Genomic DNA, 14,193 nt, shown 5'->3' on the forward strand with positions numbered 1-14,193 from the left:
GAATTTGTACACAATCAGATAGAGGCAATTTAATTCCGTGACAATTGTAGTTTACTTTTTCTGTTGTAAGACTTTGATCATTTTCATACGAAGGTTCCAAATAATGGCAGTGCACATCAGCTTAGCAGTTAATCTTAGCAATTAATAGTAGCTATGCAATTTCAGTGCAGTTAATCGTGGAAAATGGACAAATAATGGCAGTGCACATCAGCTTAGCAGTTAATAGTAGCTATGTAATTACCCTAATTGTGCTTACAGTACAAGCAATATAATCAAATAAAGGCACGAAATATAAGAGAGCTCAAACTTGATCTCTATAAATATATTACATGTAGAAGCAATCATGCAATAGAACTTCCCTGCTGATCTTTGCAAGTAGATCAGGCCTGGGATAAGAAAACCATCAACAAATAAAATAACGAATGAGATTACTAAAGATTACAGCTTTTATATTCTGTACATGCCCTTGACGAGTTACCACCTATTTAGAATCATTTCCCCACCCATTAATTTATTGCAGTGAGAGGAACTCTCGAATCCCTCAAGGCCTGTGATTGAGATTCATAAGTCCCAGAAAAATATTTCGTGTCGCCGTTCGCCTGCTTGGAAGCAGCCCTTGCCTCCCAGAAAGATTTCAGTAGCTCTTCGAAAGCTGGGGTTCTCAGGTCCTCAATAGATGCCTCACTTGGTAAGTTAATCAGCCTCCTCGTGGGTGTTGAACATGATGGTTCATCCACCTGATTATATCAGATAAGGTAAGTAAAATGGAACATAAGCAACAACTTTTTTTCCTTTTTGTACCCCCTTTGAGTTTAGTGCTTACCACATATTCTTCTTCAAGACACTTCCCTGCATTATCTGTGATCTCCACAATCTTATGATAGTGCCCACCCTTTAATTCCCTTAGCTCCTCACGGCAAGGCACGAGCATGGAATCAATGTTTGCACATGCATCGTGGTCGAGTTTGAGTGAACCTGATGAAGATGTTTAATATTATGTTTAAGTAGAAGGAAAAAAAAATGATCAAGCTATCCATATGCCAATCAAGTGTGTAACCAAAATGAACATCTTACAATCTATGGAAGAAAGAAGACCCTTGTTTGCAATATCAACATCTTCAAAAGTTGCTGAGACAGCAGAAGACAACTTTGCACGTAGTAATCGATTTGCTTCCATCCCGCTCCTGTCAATATTGAAAAAAGATAATTAGGAAATAATTTTGACAAGACTGATCAACAATTTTACATAACCAAATAAGAGCATGTACAGCTAATTTATTACTAAATTAATTATCCAGTACCTAACAATTGAATCTACTGACTCTACATTTCCTTTGCCAAGGCTCAGCAAGGAATTTTGAGCATTTCTCCACTGTTCTGCACCCATGCTAGTCTTTGCCTTGCTGCACATTTATTAATAGACTCAAATAAGAAATCATGATTGATTACCAAAAAAATAAAAAGGAACATCACTGTAAGATTATGTTCTACAACTGCATATTTACTCTTACCATTGTTGGAAGCCTTCTTCCAAGGAATATCTGCCACTCTCAACAGCAGCAGTATCCTCAAGATAGTGCTTTTCAGTCTCTTCCATATAAATTCCCCATTGTCCTTTGACAGATGATGTGAAATCATGAGCTGCCAACATTTCTTTTTGCAGATCACTGGTTCTATCTGCTGCACTTGCTCTAAGATTATCAACAGCTGTCTGGACCTGCAAAAAAGAATTCACAGTTTAAACTTTAAACTATGAACAATAATTTAAATACCACATACAGTGAAACATGGTCTCATAAAAATCTACATACATCGTGAAAAGTTCCAAGCCAAATTGGTACAGATTAATCTGTTATTCCTTGATGAAAGTGAAACATTAGCATAGTAACATGAGAAGAGAAGAACCTGACTTGCAAAGGTTTGCTAATTGCTAATAACTTCACAACTACAAACTGAGACATCTCTCAAGAAAAGGAGGAACCAGACAGGTACCCAACTGAAGTCTGCTGGCTTGAGAAAATTTAACAACAGAAATACAAGCTCACAGAAAAGGTTACTCCATTATGTTATCAGTTTGCATCCTGTACTTTTTATAGTGATGTAGGCAAATAGTAAGATTTTTTTTATGTTTCTGAAAGAGATTCTAGCAAAATAGTTCTTCAAATTTACTTTTAAATAAACTAATAAAGTGCCTAGATGTTCTCTATGAGACAATCCAAATTTTGCTTTAAAATTCAATAGGTCCATCATGTTTGTAAGGTTTCCACATCAAAGGAAAGACTTTGAGATAGAACCTTGACATTGATATTATAAAAAATATGCTAAAAGAACCAAAAAAACTGTTCCTTCTAATTCTTTATCTAAATTTATCTAGCTCACATGAAAATTCTCACTTCCTGTATTTCGACATAGACAATGAGCCATGAAGATACTAAAATTGAAGTAAAGCAATATGAGACTTTCCCAAATTCCACATGATTCAGATAGGGACTAAACAAAATAAGTAAATGTAACATAAGCTAGTGAAGTTTGTGTACCAGCTTTTTCTTTCTCGAACTTGAACTTGCTAACATCTCAGCTACCTTTTCTAATAGCTGCTTCTCTTCATTAGCGGCACATTCCTGCCCACAAGATTGCATATAAAACATTGTTGGATGATTGGATCACCTATTCAACACAACGATCAAATATAGAATCACAAAATAACCTCGAACTTCTTCTCAAGATCAAGGAGTTGTTGATCTTGTACGGTTTGAGTTTCTTTCAGTATACTGCTGAGCTTGGATGCATGAAAATCTAGTGTGTGGAAGAAATTAGATGTAATCTTTGAAATAGACCTTGTTGCTTCCACAGCTCTGAGATGTCCCTGCATAAGGAATATGAAATTAGCTAAGAATGGTCACTTAAGAAGGAAGCACGATACTCTGGAAATTTTGGGCTTTTGAGAACTACTGACCTCACGTTGCTGCTGTGCAAATTGAGCTAACTTGTCCTCTTGTTTAGAGAGGCTGCTTTGTAGTTTGTTAAGCAATTGATCAGCCTCCAAAGCAATACCCCTGAAACACTGTAGAAAGCCAAAGCTAATTAAAACATTGAAGTAATTAAATTAAAGCATTCAGTAAGAGCAAAAGAAAAACTTACGTCCTCAAGAGCTGACGAGTGTGATTGTACTTGTGAATTCAAATTTTCAAATGTTGATTGAGAATTTTTGTCAAGTTCACCAGCTAGATCATCCAAAGATCTGATTCCAGAACCATACATGGCTTTAAGTTTCCCAATACTGTCCCTGAGTTCTTCTGCAGCCTATATGAAGAAGGGAAAATAATGAAAATAGAACTATGTTTACATTTGTGTAGCATGCCTTACAACTTATTGCCAGTATTTCAAAATGTGAAGTGAAACAGCTTAAAAGTAGGAATTTACTTCAGCCTTTGAAGAGACAAAAGATTGCATGTCTTCTTCCATTTCTTTCAGCTGGTTCTCCTGCTGCATCACAGAAGCAGAGACGGTTCTATGCAGTATATCCAGCTCCTGAGTTAATTGAGACTGAAATCTCTGGACAAGAATCCTGTTCCCATCTTCTATCTTGTCCTTTCGTTCTAATAAGCCAACAACAAAGAATCCATTTTGGCAACAAGTACTAAAATTTTTGCATCAAGAGTTATGCTTATGCTCACAAGACACCCAGAAATTTGTGGGGGCATGTTATAAGAAATATAAAATAAGCCACCAACCTATTTTGGAAAACAAGCCCGAAACGTCGGCAGCTGCATTTTCCAGCTCTAAGCGGAGGTAGTGTGCACGTTCAACGAGTGATTTCTCTGTAACAAATAGCAGTCAGGTATTGTATTCCAAGAAATTCGTTAGCTACCACATAGTCCATTAAGTACGGACATGGATTAAGAAGTTACTCCAACAACAGTAATAAAATCATTGTTGGGAAAAAGGAACAAAAAATACATAGGGCCAATAAAAAAATCAAGAAAGATTGCAGTTATTCTTTCTGACCTGATTTAAGAAGATTAGATATCAGAAATTCCTTTTCTTTTATCGTGGCATTTGCCTGTCTATATCTTTCTTCCAAGTCAAGTAGTGCATTTTCAGTGTCCTCCAGCCTTTTCTGTAATTAAAGCATAAAAAATATATATATGTAAATTTCATCTGTTGAAAATGAATCGTTTGAGAATAATGCAAAAATTTTGGACGTAAGCTACCTGAGTCTTTTCAAGTTTGTCACCTAACTCTGCACTCAATAGTTGTTGAGCATTGTAAAGCTCTTGAAGCCCAATGAGTTGCTGGCACATCAGCATGATAAAGAGTCAAACATTAAACAACAATCAGATTTTGGGAAAGAAAAGTCTTGATTGGACAACGAACTTTATCCTTTGTATCCAACTCAAGTTCCAAATGCTCTATTTTCTCTGTCATGGCCTAAATAAAATTATAAAAACAAGTGAGATAGCCAGTTTATCAATAGTGGACTGCAGGCATGTCCACAAGAAAGAGAATCAATGGGACTATCAATGCGGACCTTCTTCTCAGCTTCATCATGCAAGTAGCGATCCCTTGGAATGTATATGCCATTCTTCTCTCTTGCAGCATATACCTCTGGAAAGTGGTAAGATGTCAAGATGCTTGGCAAACAAAATATCTGACATTGCGATAAAAAATAGCATGCGCAAGCAAACATGTTAATTGAATAGCAATTTAAGGGACTGTAGTCAAGCAGCTCCTCAACTGCCAGTTAATTTCATATCTCCTCATGAATTTCTGTAATAGTGGAACAAATGATCTCTACTATTCTGACCCATTTCAGTGACTACTAGACCGTACGACTTCAAGTCTTAGATTGGACATATATCTGATTACAGGTTGACTTTAACGGCTGAATGTTGCAGAATATAAAGCTCTTCTGTAATTGCATCGGGTACTATGTAGTTCCATAAACCACCAAATCTATTTTCCATTAAAACATATTTCACTGTGGAGGGAATGAACAGCCAAATATAAAGTAGCATATAATGAAGAACCTTGTTTAAGGCGATCAATTTCAGAGTACAGGTCCTTGATCATGGCAGATTTCATCATCTTTTGATTAACCTGTAATAAAGTGAGAGATAAGTTAACTACATGCCAACAAAAATGAATTAAGTCAGCAACAACAAAGTCAAATTTGTGGATGACCTCAGGCTTGTTCTTGATATTTTTCGCACGATGTGCATAATCTAATGTGCTCAGGGTCTCTTCCAAACAGTATATGGAAGGTGATATGGTAGCAATAATGCAAGTTTTGGTTTTCCCTCCCAAAGAATCCCTAAGTAATCTTGTCAATTTGCTGTCTCTGAAACCAAAGAAAACAACATTTGAGTAACATGCCAGAGCTACACTGCAGGAGCATAAAGCAAGTCAGATGACTGATATAAGAATTACCTGTAAGGAACATGACCAGAGTGCTCCACTAGAGCATTTATAACACGGCCAAGCGTGAGTAAACTCTTATTTATCTCTCCAGCTTCTCTTGCTCTACCCTGCAATACTGTGTTATCAGAACCGATGTATTTCCAAAACTTTCACAAGATGAAGAATCCCCAATTTATCTAAAGCTATCTATCTCTTCTGTCAGTTAATGAAAAGAACAAGAAGATGATACTGGTCAAAAAAATGTTACTCACATCTTTGGCACCTGAGCGCGAGATATTCTCTGAACCAGCAAGATCCACAAGATTAAGCTTCCCACATTTGATCATCTCCTCTCCTTCAGGAGTACATTCCTTAATGTGTATCGTGATAGAGAATATGGAATGCGATCGACTGCTTTGCTTGTTCAGCAATGTTTCTGCAGTTCGCCTTTTGGAAGACCCTTTATCTAAGATCTTGTAGATTTCACTAGCAGTATAGACTACTTCCTCTTCCAGGCCTCTCACCAAAACACCTCCCTTCCCGTCTTCCATGAGAGCTATAGGCTTCTTCGACTTGTCATCAGGAAATTTTGACTCATCCGGTGCCAACAGATCTGTTATCTCCTCATTATAGAGCTCAAGAAACGTGACTTTCATGCTGTATTCAGCACACTGAGCCTCTAGAATGTCGAAGATTCGCCGAACGGCCCTTGGGATAACTCCAGCATCGCTTGGAAAATCTCCAACCTATGGAATTTACTATCAGTAGCTAATTTATAAACTATAAAGAAAGGCATTGTCTAGAAAAAGATCTGCATCTAAAATGAGAATATTACAGTGTTCTTTCTGCTCCCTCCTTCCATTGTGTACGTTTTCCCTGTGCCAGTCTGACCATAAGCAAAAATGGTGCAGTTATAGCCCTCGAGAACCTCATTCACAATAGGAGATATGGATTGGTCAAATAGTTCCTTTTGCTTAGACATCGGGCCGAAGACCTAATCAACGACAGACAAAATTTCTATCAATTTAAGCTAATTTCCTTCTCAAACGAGATCAGAAACGAACTGCATTGCTAAATTAACCAAAAGCAGAGATCCGAGACCTTGTCGAAGGCAAAGGTTCTATCGATCTGCTTGTTTGCAATGGTCTGCACGGCCGAAACTTCCCGCCGGTGCTCATTACATGAAATGACTACCGGCGTCTTCACCCTCATCTCATCGTCGCTCAAGGGCCTGAAATAATCCAAATCACAAGAAAGAAGCAGAAGTTAACATTATCATGTAGGAGATTGGAACAATTGCTTCCTTCAAAGTGGATCTTGCTCACCTGCATCGAAGAATGACCTGGACATTGACCCCCTTTTCCTTATCATACTTGGAACTAGAGCTCCCGTTCGTATCATTGGATCGGAAATCTCTTCCCGCCTTATCACTCGACTTGGGGGACTGAGACGGAGACATCGGGACCGCTCTACCTCTCCTCTGCGAGCCCTCCATCTCCAAAGCCTCGATTCTCGAGCTTCAGATGCTAAATCCTCTACAAAATTTACCGAATCCAGCTCAGATCGACAAGAAAACACCATAAATCTAGCGATTTAAGCATCAAAAGCCAATCTTCCATCCAAAAAACCCGACCAAAATCACGCGAATCAAGAATCCAGAAACCGATAAGCCGGAGAAGCGACCGATGGAAAGAAAATCAAAATGCCGGCGCAAACAAGAACGAGAGCAACTCGTTCGACACAGAGACGACGAGGGAGGGAGCCGTACGCCGCGAATCGGGCGATCTGAGCTCGCCAAGATTCGGGGAAGAAGAGCGATCCGAGAGGCCAAGGAGAGGGTCTCGAGAGCCGGCGGTGACTTCTAGTAGAAGAGCTCGTGGTCTCTTTCAATCACCAGCTCTCGTCTCTTCTTTGCCTTCGCTTTTACGGATATTATAACGACGCTTTCAAACTTTTCCTAAACTAAATTAATTATAAAAAAAATCTCGTAGAAAAAAAATATTAAAAAAAAAGGTCTTAAAAGAGAGGAAAAGAGAGCTACTTGCCGTTAGTTAAAACTTGAAGACGGAGGGTGCAGAGGGTGCTCCCGCTCCCACTCTTAGAAGGCGTAACGGCGTTAACTAGCCCGTTCGTGACCGTTAGGAATCCAGGAGCATAACGGTTCCCCACTAATCCACACTCCTTATTAATTTTCTCCACTTAATTAACAGGAGACAAGGTAGATCTAGTAAGCAATGGACAAGCATTAATAAATATATTAATTTGAAGTTGGATTGAGAAAATAAACAAATAAATTTATTAAAAAGGTTGTTAAATGGGTCACAAATATATATATATATATATATATATATATGTTTGACTCAATTATCCATTAAGTTTCAATTTATAGGAAGCAAGTGAGCACTTAGAATCTAGCAAAATTCCTTGTGAATTTTGTCACTATCCAAAGCAATTATGGTTAACAAGTTAAAGCTTTAGACCACCCACCTGTGACCAACTACCCTTATTATAAAACTGTCTCATTGATGAAGGGTTCCACCACTGCAAATTGATTAGAAACCAACTCAGCACCAAAGCAAAGACTAAAAGGGTATAGTAAGCATGTGAAGTCCCAGGCTTACTTTGTAATAATATAATATAATATAATATAATATAATATAATGTTCTTACTTCCACCTGTACCTAGGGAGAGAAAAGCATTGGTGCTATAAAATTCATATTATATTTTTTTAATTTATTCATATATTAAGTGTGCCAAAATGTTTATATAAAAATTATAAGACAAACATAAGATATATAGAATATTACATTGATAAGAATTTATACGATAAAAACGATAATATTTAATATTTTTGTTCCCCCTTTGATAACTTTGAAGCTTTACCATTGGCACCACAAACTTTACACCCTGCTTCTAAAAGTTAAGTCATCAAGCATATCCATGAGCTTCTTCACTGTCCTTCTAAAACTATTCCTTTTTTACTTGAACAAGTTGCTATATAAGAATATATATCACTATCCAAACTACGAGTACAAGTATTTCTCAATACGAGGTTATATATATATATATATATATATATAAACACAAACTAGAGATCCTTGTAACAACCATGATCACCAAAACTTCTCATAAACTAGGCACCCATCCTGACCAAACTCCAACTGACTAGTAAATATAAAGCTACTCCTAAGTTTATTTGATTAAAAAAGAATTATATTATATAAATGTGTTTCCTAACTCACCAAACAAGCTCTGATTCGATTGGTTGGTATGCCTGCATATTGCTCAGGTGAGCAACTTTTTGGAGTACAATTTGTTACAAATATTTGGTAGGATCTTTGGAGAGCACTCATTTGCTTGAGTTGGAAGGCAATCCAAAGCTACCTTTATATATATATATAGCTTTAAGCCTTTAAAGATATATCTCTCTCTCTCTTGTGATTTGTTTAAGATGCAAGAAGAAAGAAGAGCTTTGTGTGGTGGAGATAGAGTGGTTTCACGTGAAGGATGTGGGCCTGAGCAGCACGTGCGAGGTGGGAGCCGTCCCTTTTGAGATTGGACATATATATATATATATATATAGGTCGAACAATTAACAACATATATATTTCTTATAAAAATTTTACTAAATATTAAGTATAGATTACCTTAGAAAAATATATTATGCAAATAAGAGCTCAATTTTATTATTACTGAAATTTTTTAAGATTTTTTTATTAAAATTTGTTCGAAAAAATAAGGAAAAAAAGAGGAAGAAAATAGGTAGGTGAATGATACAATAATAATTGGATCATCACATGTCGTACTAAGACAGTAACAGATCAACAGCGTCCGGCGTGATCACAAAAGTCTCATCTACTACTTGATGAGATCCAAAAGCAAAACATCAAACTGCCATCAATTATGTGGAACATGCAGGAACATGATGAGTTTCCCCCCAAGCTGGCTGGCCCTCCACAGACCAGGGGAGGAATTTGGTGCAGTCGGGGCTGTAGATGATCGACTCTCATGGCATGTGTTGATCGAATCATAGTGAAGGTTTGGAAGTCCTTGGAGCTAAAAGACATGGGATGAGAGAGACTTGCTTGGTTTGCACTCTAGGGCCAGAAAATGGCTAAAGTAGCTCTAATTAACTTTGGCATTTTTAGGCTTTCTGTTTGCAAAAACTAAGGGCTGTGGGTGTTTCCACATTTTAGGATTAATTATAGCACGTACCAAATCCGTTGTAGTCTAGTTGGTTAGGATACTCGGCTCTCACCCGAGAGACCCGGGTTCAAGTCCCGGCAACGGAAATTGTTATTATTTTTTTCACTTCATTATTCCTCAAGAGGTGGGAGAGCAAAGCCCATAGTAATTTGGGCCCAGGACTGCAAAGATGGCCCACCACACTCACTCTTTAAGTTTTAGATAGACTAAAACTCAACTAATGGAGTAAATATAAGTTTATAACCCCACTAGTTGGGTATATTCTCTACCTTGAATTTGTACAGAAATTTAATAATTTAACAGTTAATTCAAACTTAATAATAAATATAAGCTCAAAATTATATCTAGGGTGGATTACATTTAGGATTTTAGCCAGCTATTATCATCATCCTCCCACTTTTTCAACCAAACAAATAAATATATTCCATTCAACATTGAGACGGGAGACCGCATTTATAGCCCATAACTACTCTACCCAATTTAGTCCAATTGCCGTCCCTATTCATTTCCTGATGGGATGGCGAATCAGTAATTTCTCCGACAAAGTTGACGCTTTCTATCAATAGCAGATTCCTTTGCCACTCGAAAACAACCCTCCTTATTTGATATAAAGATACCTCTTCCGACCGTCAAAAGTGCTTGACCAATTCATCCTGTCCGTTGATGTCCACTGCGTAGGATAGCCGTTTTCACAATTAAGCCCTTACTAAAATTTACTTCTACGTTCACACCATGGTTGCCTCCCCCGAGGTCCAGACGAGAACCAGCTGTTTACTTACATAAATAGAGGGTTCGTTTTGCAAACTGCACAGGACGAAGTTTAAAAAGGCTAAACATAGAATTAGTTGGCCTTTTTAAATAATGCTAAACTATAGGTGGTTGAATGCCAAAAAACATATTAAAAGATCAATGCGGCGCACTGGATCCAACGGTCAGGATGATCTTGTACACGCTAAGGTCTAGTGGTAATTCCGTTAATAATGCTAAGTCAAAGGCGTAATTCGGAAGTAATATTGGGAATTTAATCGCTGTGTAGATCCCCCCGCCAGCTAAGGACATCGCCTCTTGGAGATATCCAATATTCCACCGATATTTACATCAATATCCTGCAATTGTTTCAAGTATTAATCTCGGCTGCTCTAATTCTTGTTCCCATCTGCCGGACGGGATCTCTTCCGATAGGACCCGAGAGGTAAGCGAAAACCCTAATCCTAGTAATTTCGTGCGTGTCTCTCCTTGTGGATCTGGCTTTCGTTGGATTGAGGGCGTTTGAGATTTTGCTACAGCATTTTTATGATGCGGAAAGAGAACGTAATGTCGTATGATATGATTTCGCTTAGTTGATGGTATATTGATCCTCTATTAGGGTTTCTGGTAACTATCCTTTTGATAGATTTATTGTTTCGGGCAATCGGTTTGTTGGGGCTTGTTCTCGGAATTGGAGTTGCAACTCGCAAGTATGTTTAATTTCTCTGAGTTCTTTATCTGTCTACTAATTCCGTAAAAGATTTTTTTTTCTTCAAATATTTGTTTAAGGTTGGATTTCGGTGATTTTTTTTCTTTTACGAAAGATCAACATATATATTTTTTTTCTTCAAATATCTATTGTTTCGGGCAATCGGTTTGTTGGGGCTTGTTCTCGGAATTGGAGTTGCAACTCGCAAGTATGTTTAATTTCTCTGAGTTCTTTATCTGTCTACTAATTCGGTAAAAGATATTTTTTTTTCTTCAAATATTTGTTTAAGGTTGGATTTCGGTGATTTTTTTTCTTTTACGAAAGATCAACATAGATTTTGAATGATTTGACGTAACATATGTTCATATTCGGGTGATTGATATTTGATGTAATCCACTACCTTTAAGATGATGAATAAGTTGGAACTGTTATTGAGTATTTGGTTTTAATTCTATTCTCATTTGCTTGTGACTGATGGTTGTATCAGTTTGTTGATGTTAGGATAGTTCTGTATGTAACTTCCCGCAGTCCGAATGATTGTACTGTTCCAATTTTTTTTATGTGCGGACAATGTTCATTGAGCAATATGTTGCTTTGCTATTCTTTATCAGTGAATTGAAGAATGCATTTGCTTAAACATTAGCAGCCAAGAAATTTTTATGTGCGGACAATGTTTATTTCTTGTATAATTTATGATCAACTGATACAGGCATCTAATTTCCTTTGCCAAAAGGGATGTACTTTATTGAAATTCCAGAGATACTAGCAGTTCATGACATAATTCAAATAATTATGGAAGTGCTTCATGGGCAATCATTTATTGTCCTTATATGTTGGAAGATAATGTACTTCTAAAATTTACTGCTCTTTGTCATCCAGTTGTACATTTTTTGGTATTTACTCTAACTTGATTTTTTTTGACATAGTACTGTCTGCATACTTGCTGCAGGGGCTCTGTTTGATTTCTGCCTATTTATCTTGCTAAAGAAATGGCTTTAAGTGCTACTTCAAAATTTGCTCTTGCTGTGGCTTTCTTTGGATCACTGGCTTTCATATTTGGTGTAGTCGCAGAAAATAAAAAGGTTGTATCTTTATCTCTGTCTCACTGATGTAGAAAAAATATCTTAAATTTGAGCTTTTATTCTGTAGGTCTATGTTTACAATTTGCTTTTATACGGTCTGCTCGTCCAGCAAAAGATTCCCTTCTATTGGCTTAATAAATGTAAATGATTTGATAGTCTGAACTCTGAACCTTTCAAGTGAATACATACTCATTTCCTGTTTATTTAACTGTACTGTTCTGTGTCATCCTCCCTATGTGGGGGTAGCAAGCTGTCAGCAGCAGTAGGAGATGATATTGAGCAATTGGAGAGATAAATGAAACAATTTTCTTTACAGTGCAACGTCAACCTAATGCCATCACTGTGGATTGAGTAAGAAAACTTAAGAGCTTTATTTTTCCTTGACTTATCCCTCCTACTACGCATTTATTAACTTGATTGAAATATAACCTATCCCTTGTTTATGTTTTGTCTTGTTGGGAAATAGAAACTATCTCAGATGATGAAATAATATGTTTTTGGTAGTGCTGTGTAATTGACTTCTTTAATCAGCATGGTTTTTTTTTCTTATGCATTCTGGTGTTAAACAATGAATTAGAGGAACTTTTTTTTTCTGGTGTGTTTTGTCCTCTATTTTGTCACTTCATGATTCAGTTGCTTCCGTGTTGATGCAGCCTCCATTTGGAACTCCAATTAAAGGAAAAGACGTTGTCATCTGCAAGTTCCCAAGTGACCCAACTATTGCACTGGGAAGTTTCTCTGTTGTGGCACTAGTTATAGCTGCTGTTATAGGACATCTTGCTGTTTTCTTTCCTTACAAAGGCAAATCTGTTCCACATGAAGCGTTGTTTCGAAGCACCTCCTTGGTCGTATTCTTTATTGTTGCCGAGTAAGTCTTATTCAGCCTTTAATGAATCCAAGTAGAATTTTGAGTACTAATGCTGGCCTATCTATTACTTAAATGCAAAACAGGAGAAGCTGAATGTAAATTGCCAACAAGTTGGTTAGATGAATAATGTATTCTTTTAAGTTGTTACCACTTCACTGTGGCGCATAACTTTCAGGCTTTAGCATTTGGAGAAGTTACCAGTTTGAAAAGTGTGCATTTTGGTTTAGGACATTGCCTAGTCCATCTCCTCATTTGACATAATCTATCACATGCCATATTTTGCTCGTCTCTCTTCCCATATCTTCTCTCTTTCACATGTATGCTTGCACCTGTGCAGTATGAAACCCTTTCCTCATTATACATTGGTAATGAAATTAACTTTAATGATCTTGTCATTTTCATCCTAATGTTTCAGATTTCATAGTTGCAGTCACCGTTGTGTTCTTGCTCTCTGATGATGATTAGTTAAAAACCTTATTTTACTCTAAATGATTATTTATTTCTTTCTGATTGACATTGTTTGTGAAATCAGGGTTGTCTCAGTTCTAGCCCTGGGGATGATGATGTGGGCAACTATCACTGAGGGCCTTCATCGCTCTCATAATGTTCACCACAATCTAGAGACACAGTGCCCCACTGCCAAGACTGGCCTCTTTGGTGGTGCTGCCTTTCTGGCTCTTGATGCAGCTCTCTTCTGGCTTGTGTGCGAGATGTTGACTCTTAATGCAAGAGCTGACTACTTGGATGAGGATGATCCTAAAGGTGAATATGGCCATGTTTATGCCGCTGATTTAGATCCTAATGGGTCCGGCGTCAAGGTCTAACTGAAAAGGGGGAAAAGGGAACTCAATATTAGATATCTTTGCCAACTACTTGCACTAGTTCATTATATGGATTTAGTCGTCCTGTTATGTATATAAATCAATGCATCTTGTGTGAAGTCATAAACATTGTGTTTGCAATATACTTTGCACCACTTTATGATAGTCATCTCTTTTCTTTTTCTAATTCTGAATCTGCCAACTGAAGTTCTACTTATTCATATACGTGATCTGCTTATATCCTTCACATTGTAAGCGAATGCCTCGAAGTTCTTGCATCAACCAATCAGAAGGTTCAGTTTTCAGTTGTTTAATTGACTTCTACTAGCTAAGAAGTCTCACAGATCTTTATTCTCTGT

At 37.2% G+C, this 14,193-nt stretch overlaps 2 protein-coding genes and 1 non-coding gene across 5 annotated transcripts; 2 read left to right on the forward strand and 1 right to left on the reverse strand.

Moving 5' to 3' along the window:
- Window positions 1-292: 292 nt before the first annotated feature.
- Window positions 293-7,310, reverse strand: LOC140782521 (kinesin-like protein KIN-5A). 2 transcript variants are annotated; one of them, XM_073129132.1, is made up of 23 exons: window positions 7,169-7,310; window positions 6,726-6,935; window positions 6,502-6,631; window positions 6,236-6,394; window positions 5,673-6,146; window positions 5,431-5,528; window positions 5,185-5,341; window positions 5,031-5,100; window positions 4,532-4,608; window positions 4,378-4,431; window positions 4,215-4,295; window positions 4,009-4,120; window positions 3,735-3,821; window positions 3,424-3,599; window positions 3,142-3,303; window positions 2,957-3,064; window positions 2,708-2,866; window positions 2,538-2,621; window positions 1,512-1,717; window positions 1,302-1,403; window positions 1,075-1,184; window positions 824-975; window positions 293-737 (listed from the first exon to the last, which is right to left on the reverse strand). In XM_073129132.1, the coding sequence occupies exons 2-23, from the start codon at window positions 6,893-6,895 to the stop codon at window positions 507-509; spliced, it is 3,159 nt and encodes a 1,052-aa protein (XP_072985233.1). In that variant the 5' UTR covers window positions 6,896-6,935; window positions 7,169-7,310; the 3' UTR covers window positions 293-506. The 2 variants fall into 2 exon arrangements, with proteins under 2 accessions (XP_072985233.1, XP_072985235.1); XM_073129134.1 differs by having other exon boundaries at window positions 7,034-7,305.
- A 2,310-nt stretch (window positions 7,311-9,620) lies between these two features.
- TRNAE-CUC (transfer RNA glutamic acid (anticodon CUC)) lies at window positions 9,621-9,693 on the forward strand. Its single transcript has one exon. It is a non-coding gene; the product is annotated as a tRNA-Glu (tRNA).
- A 923-nt stretch (window positions 9,694-10,616) lies between these two features.
- Window positions 10,617-14,021, forward strand: LOC140781903 (uncharacterized). 2 transcript variants are annotated; one of them, XM_073128194.1, is made up of 4 exons: window positions 10,617-10,799; window positions 12,013-12,145; window positions 12,799-13,013; window positions 13,546-14,021. In XM_073128194.1, exons 2-4 carry the CDS (start codon window positions 12,053-12,055, stop codon window positions 13,835-13,837), a joined length of 600 nt encoding a protein of 199 aa, XP_072984295.1. In that variant the 5' UTR covers window positions 10,617-10,799; window positions 12,013-12,052; the 3' UTR covers window positions 13,838-14,021. The 2 variants fall into 2 exon arrangements, with proteins under 2 accessions (XP_072984295.1, XP_072984296.1); XM_073128195.1 differs by having other exon boundaries at window positions 10,721-10,799; window positions 11,990-12,145.
- The last annotated feature ends 172 nt before the right edge of the window (window positions 14,022-14,193 follow it).

The sequence above is a fragment of the Typha latifolia genome, chromosome 2 (genome assembly GCF_019914945.1).
Source record: "Typha latifolia isolate L0001 chromosome 2, TyphaL0001v2, whole genome shotgun sequence".
In the NCBI taxonomy this organism is placed as follows: domain Eukaryota; kingdom Viridiplantae; phylum Streptophyta; class Magnoliopsida; order Poales; family Typhaceae; genus Typha; species Typha latifolia.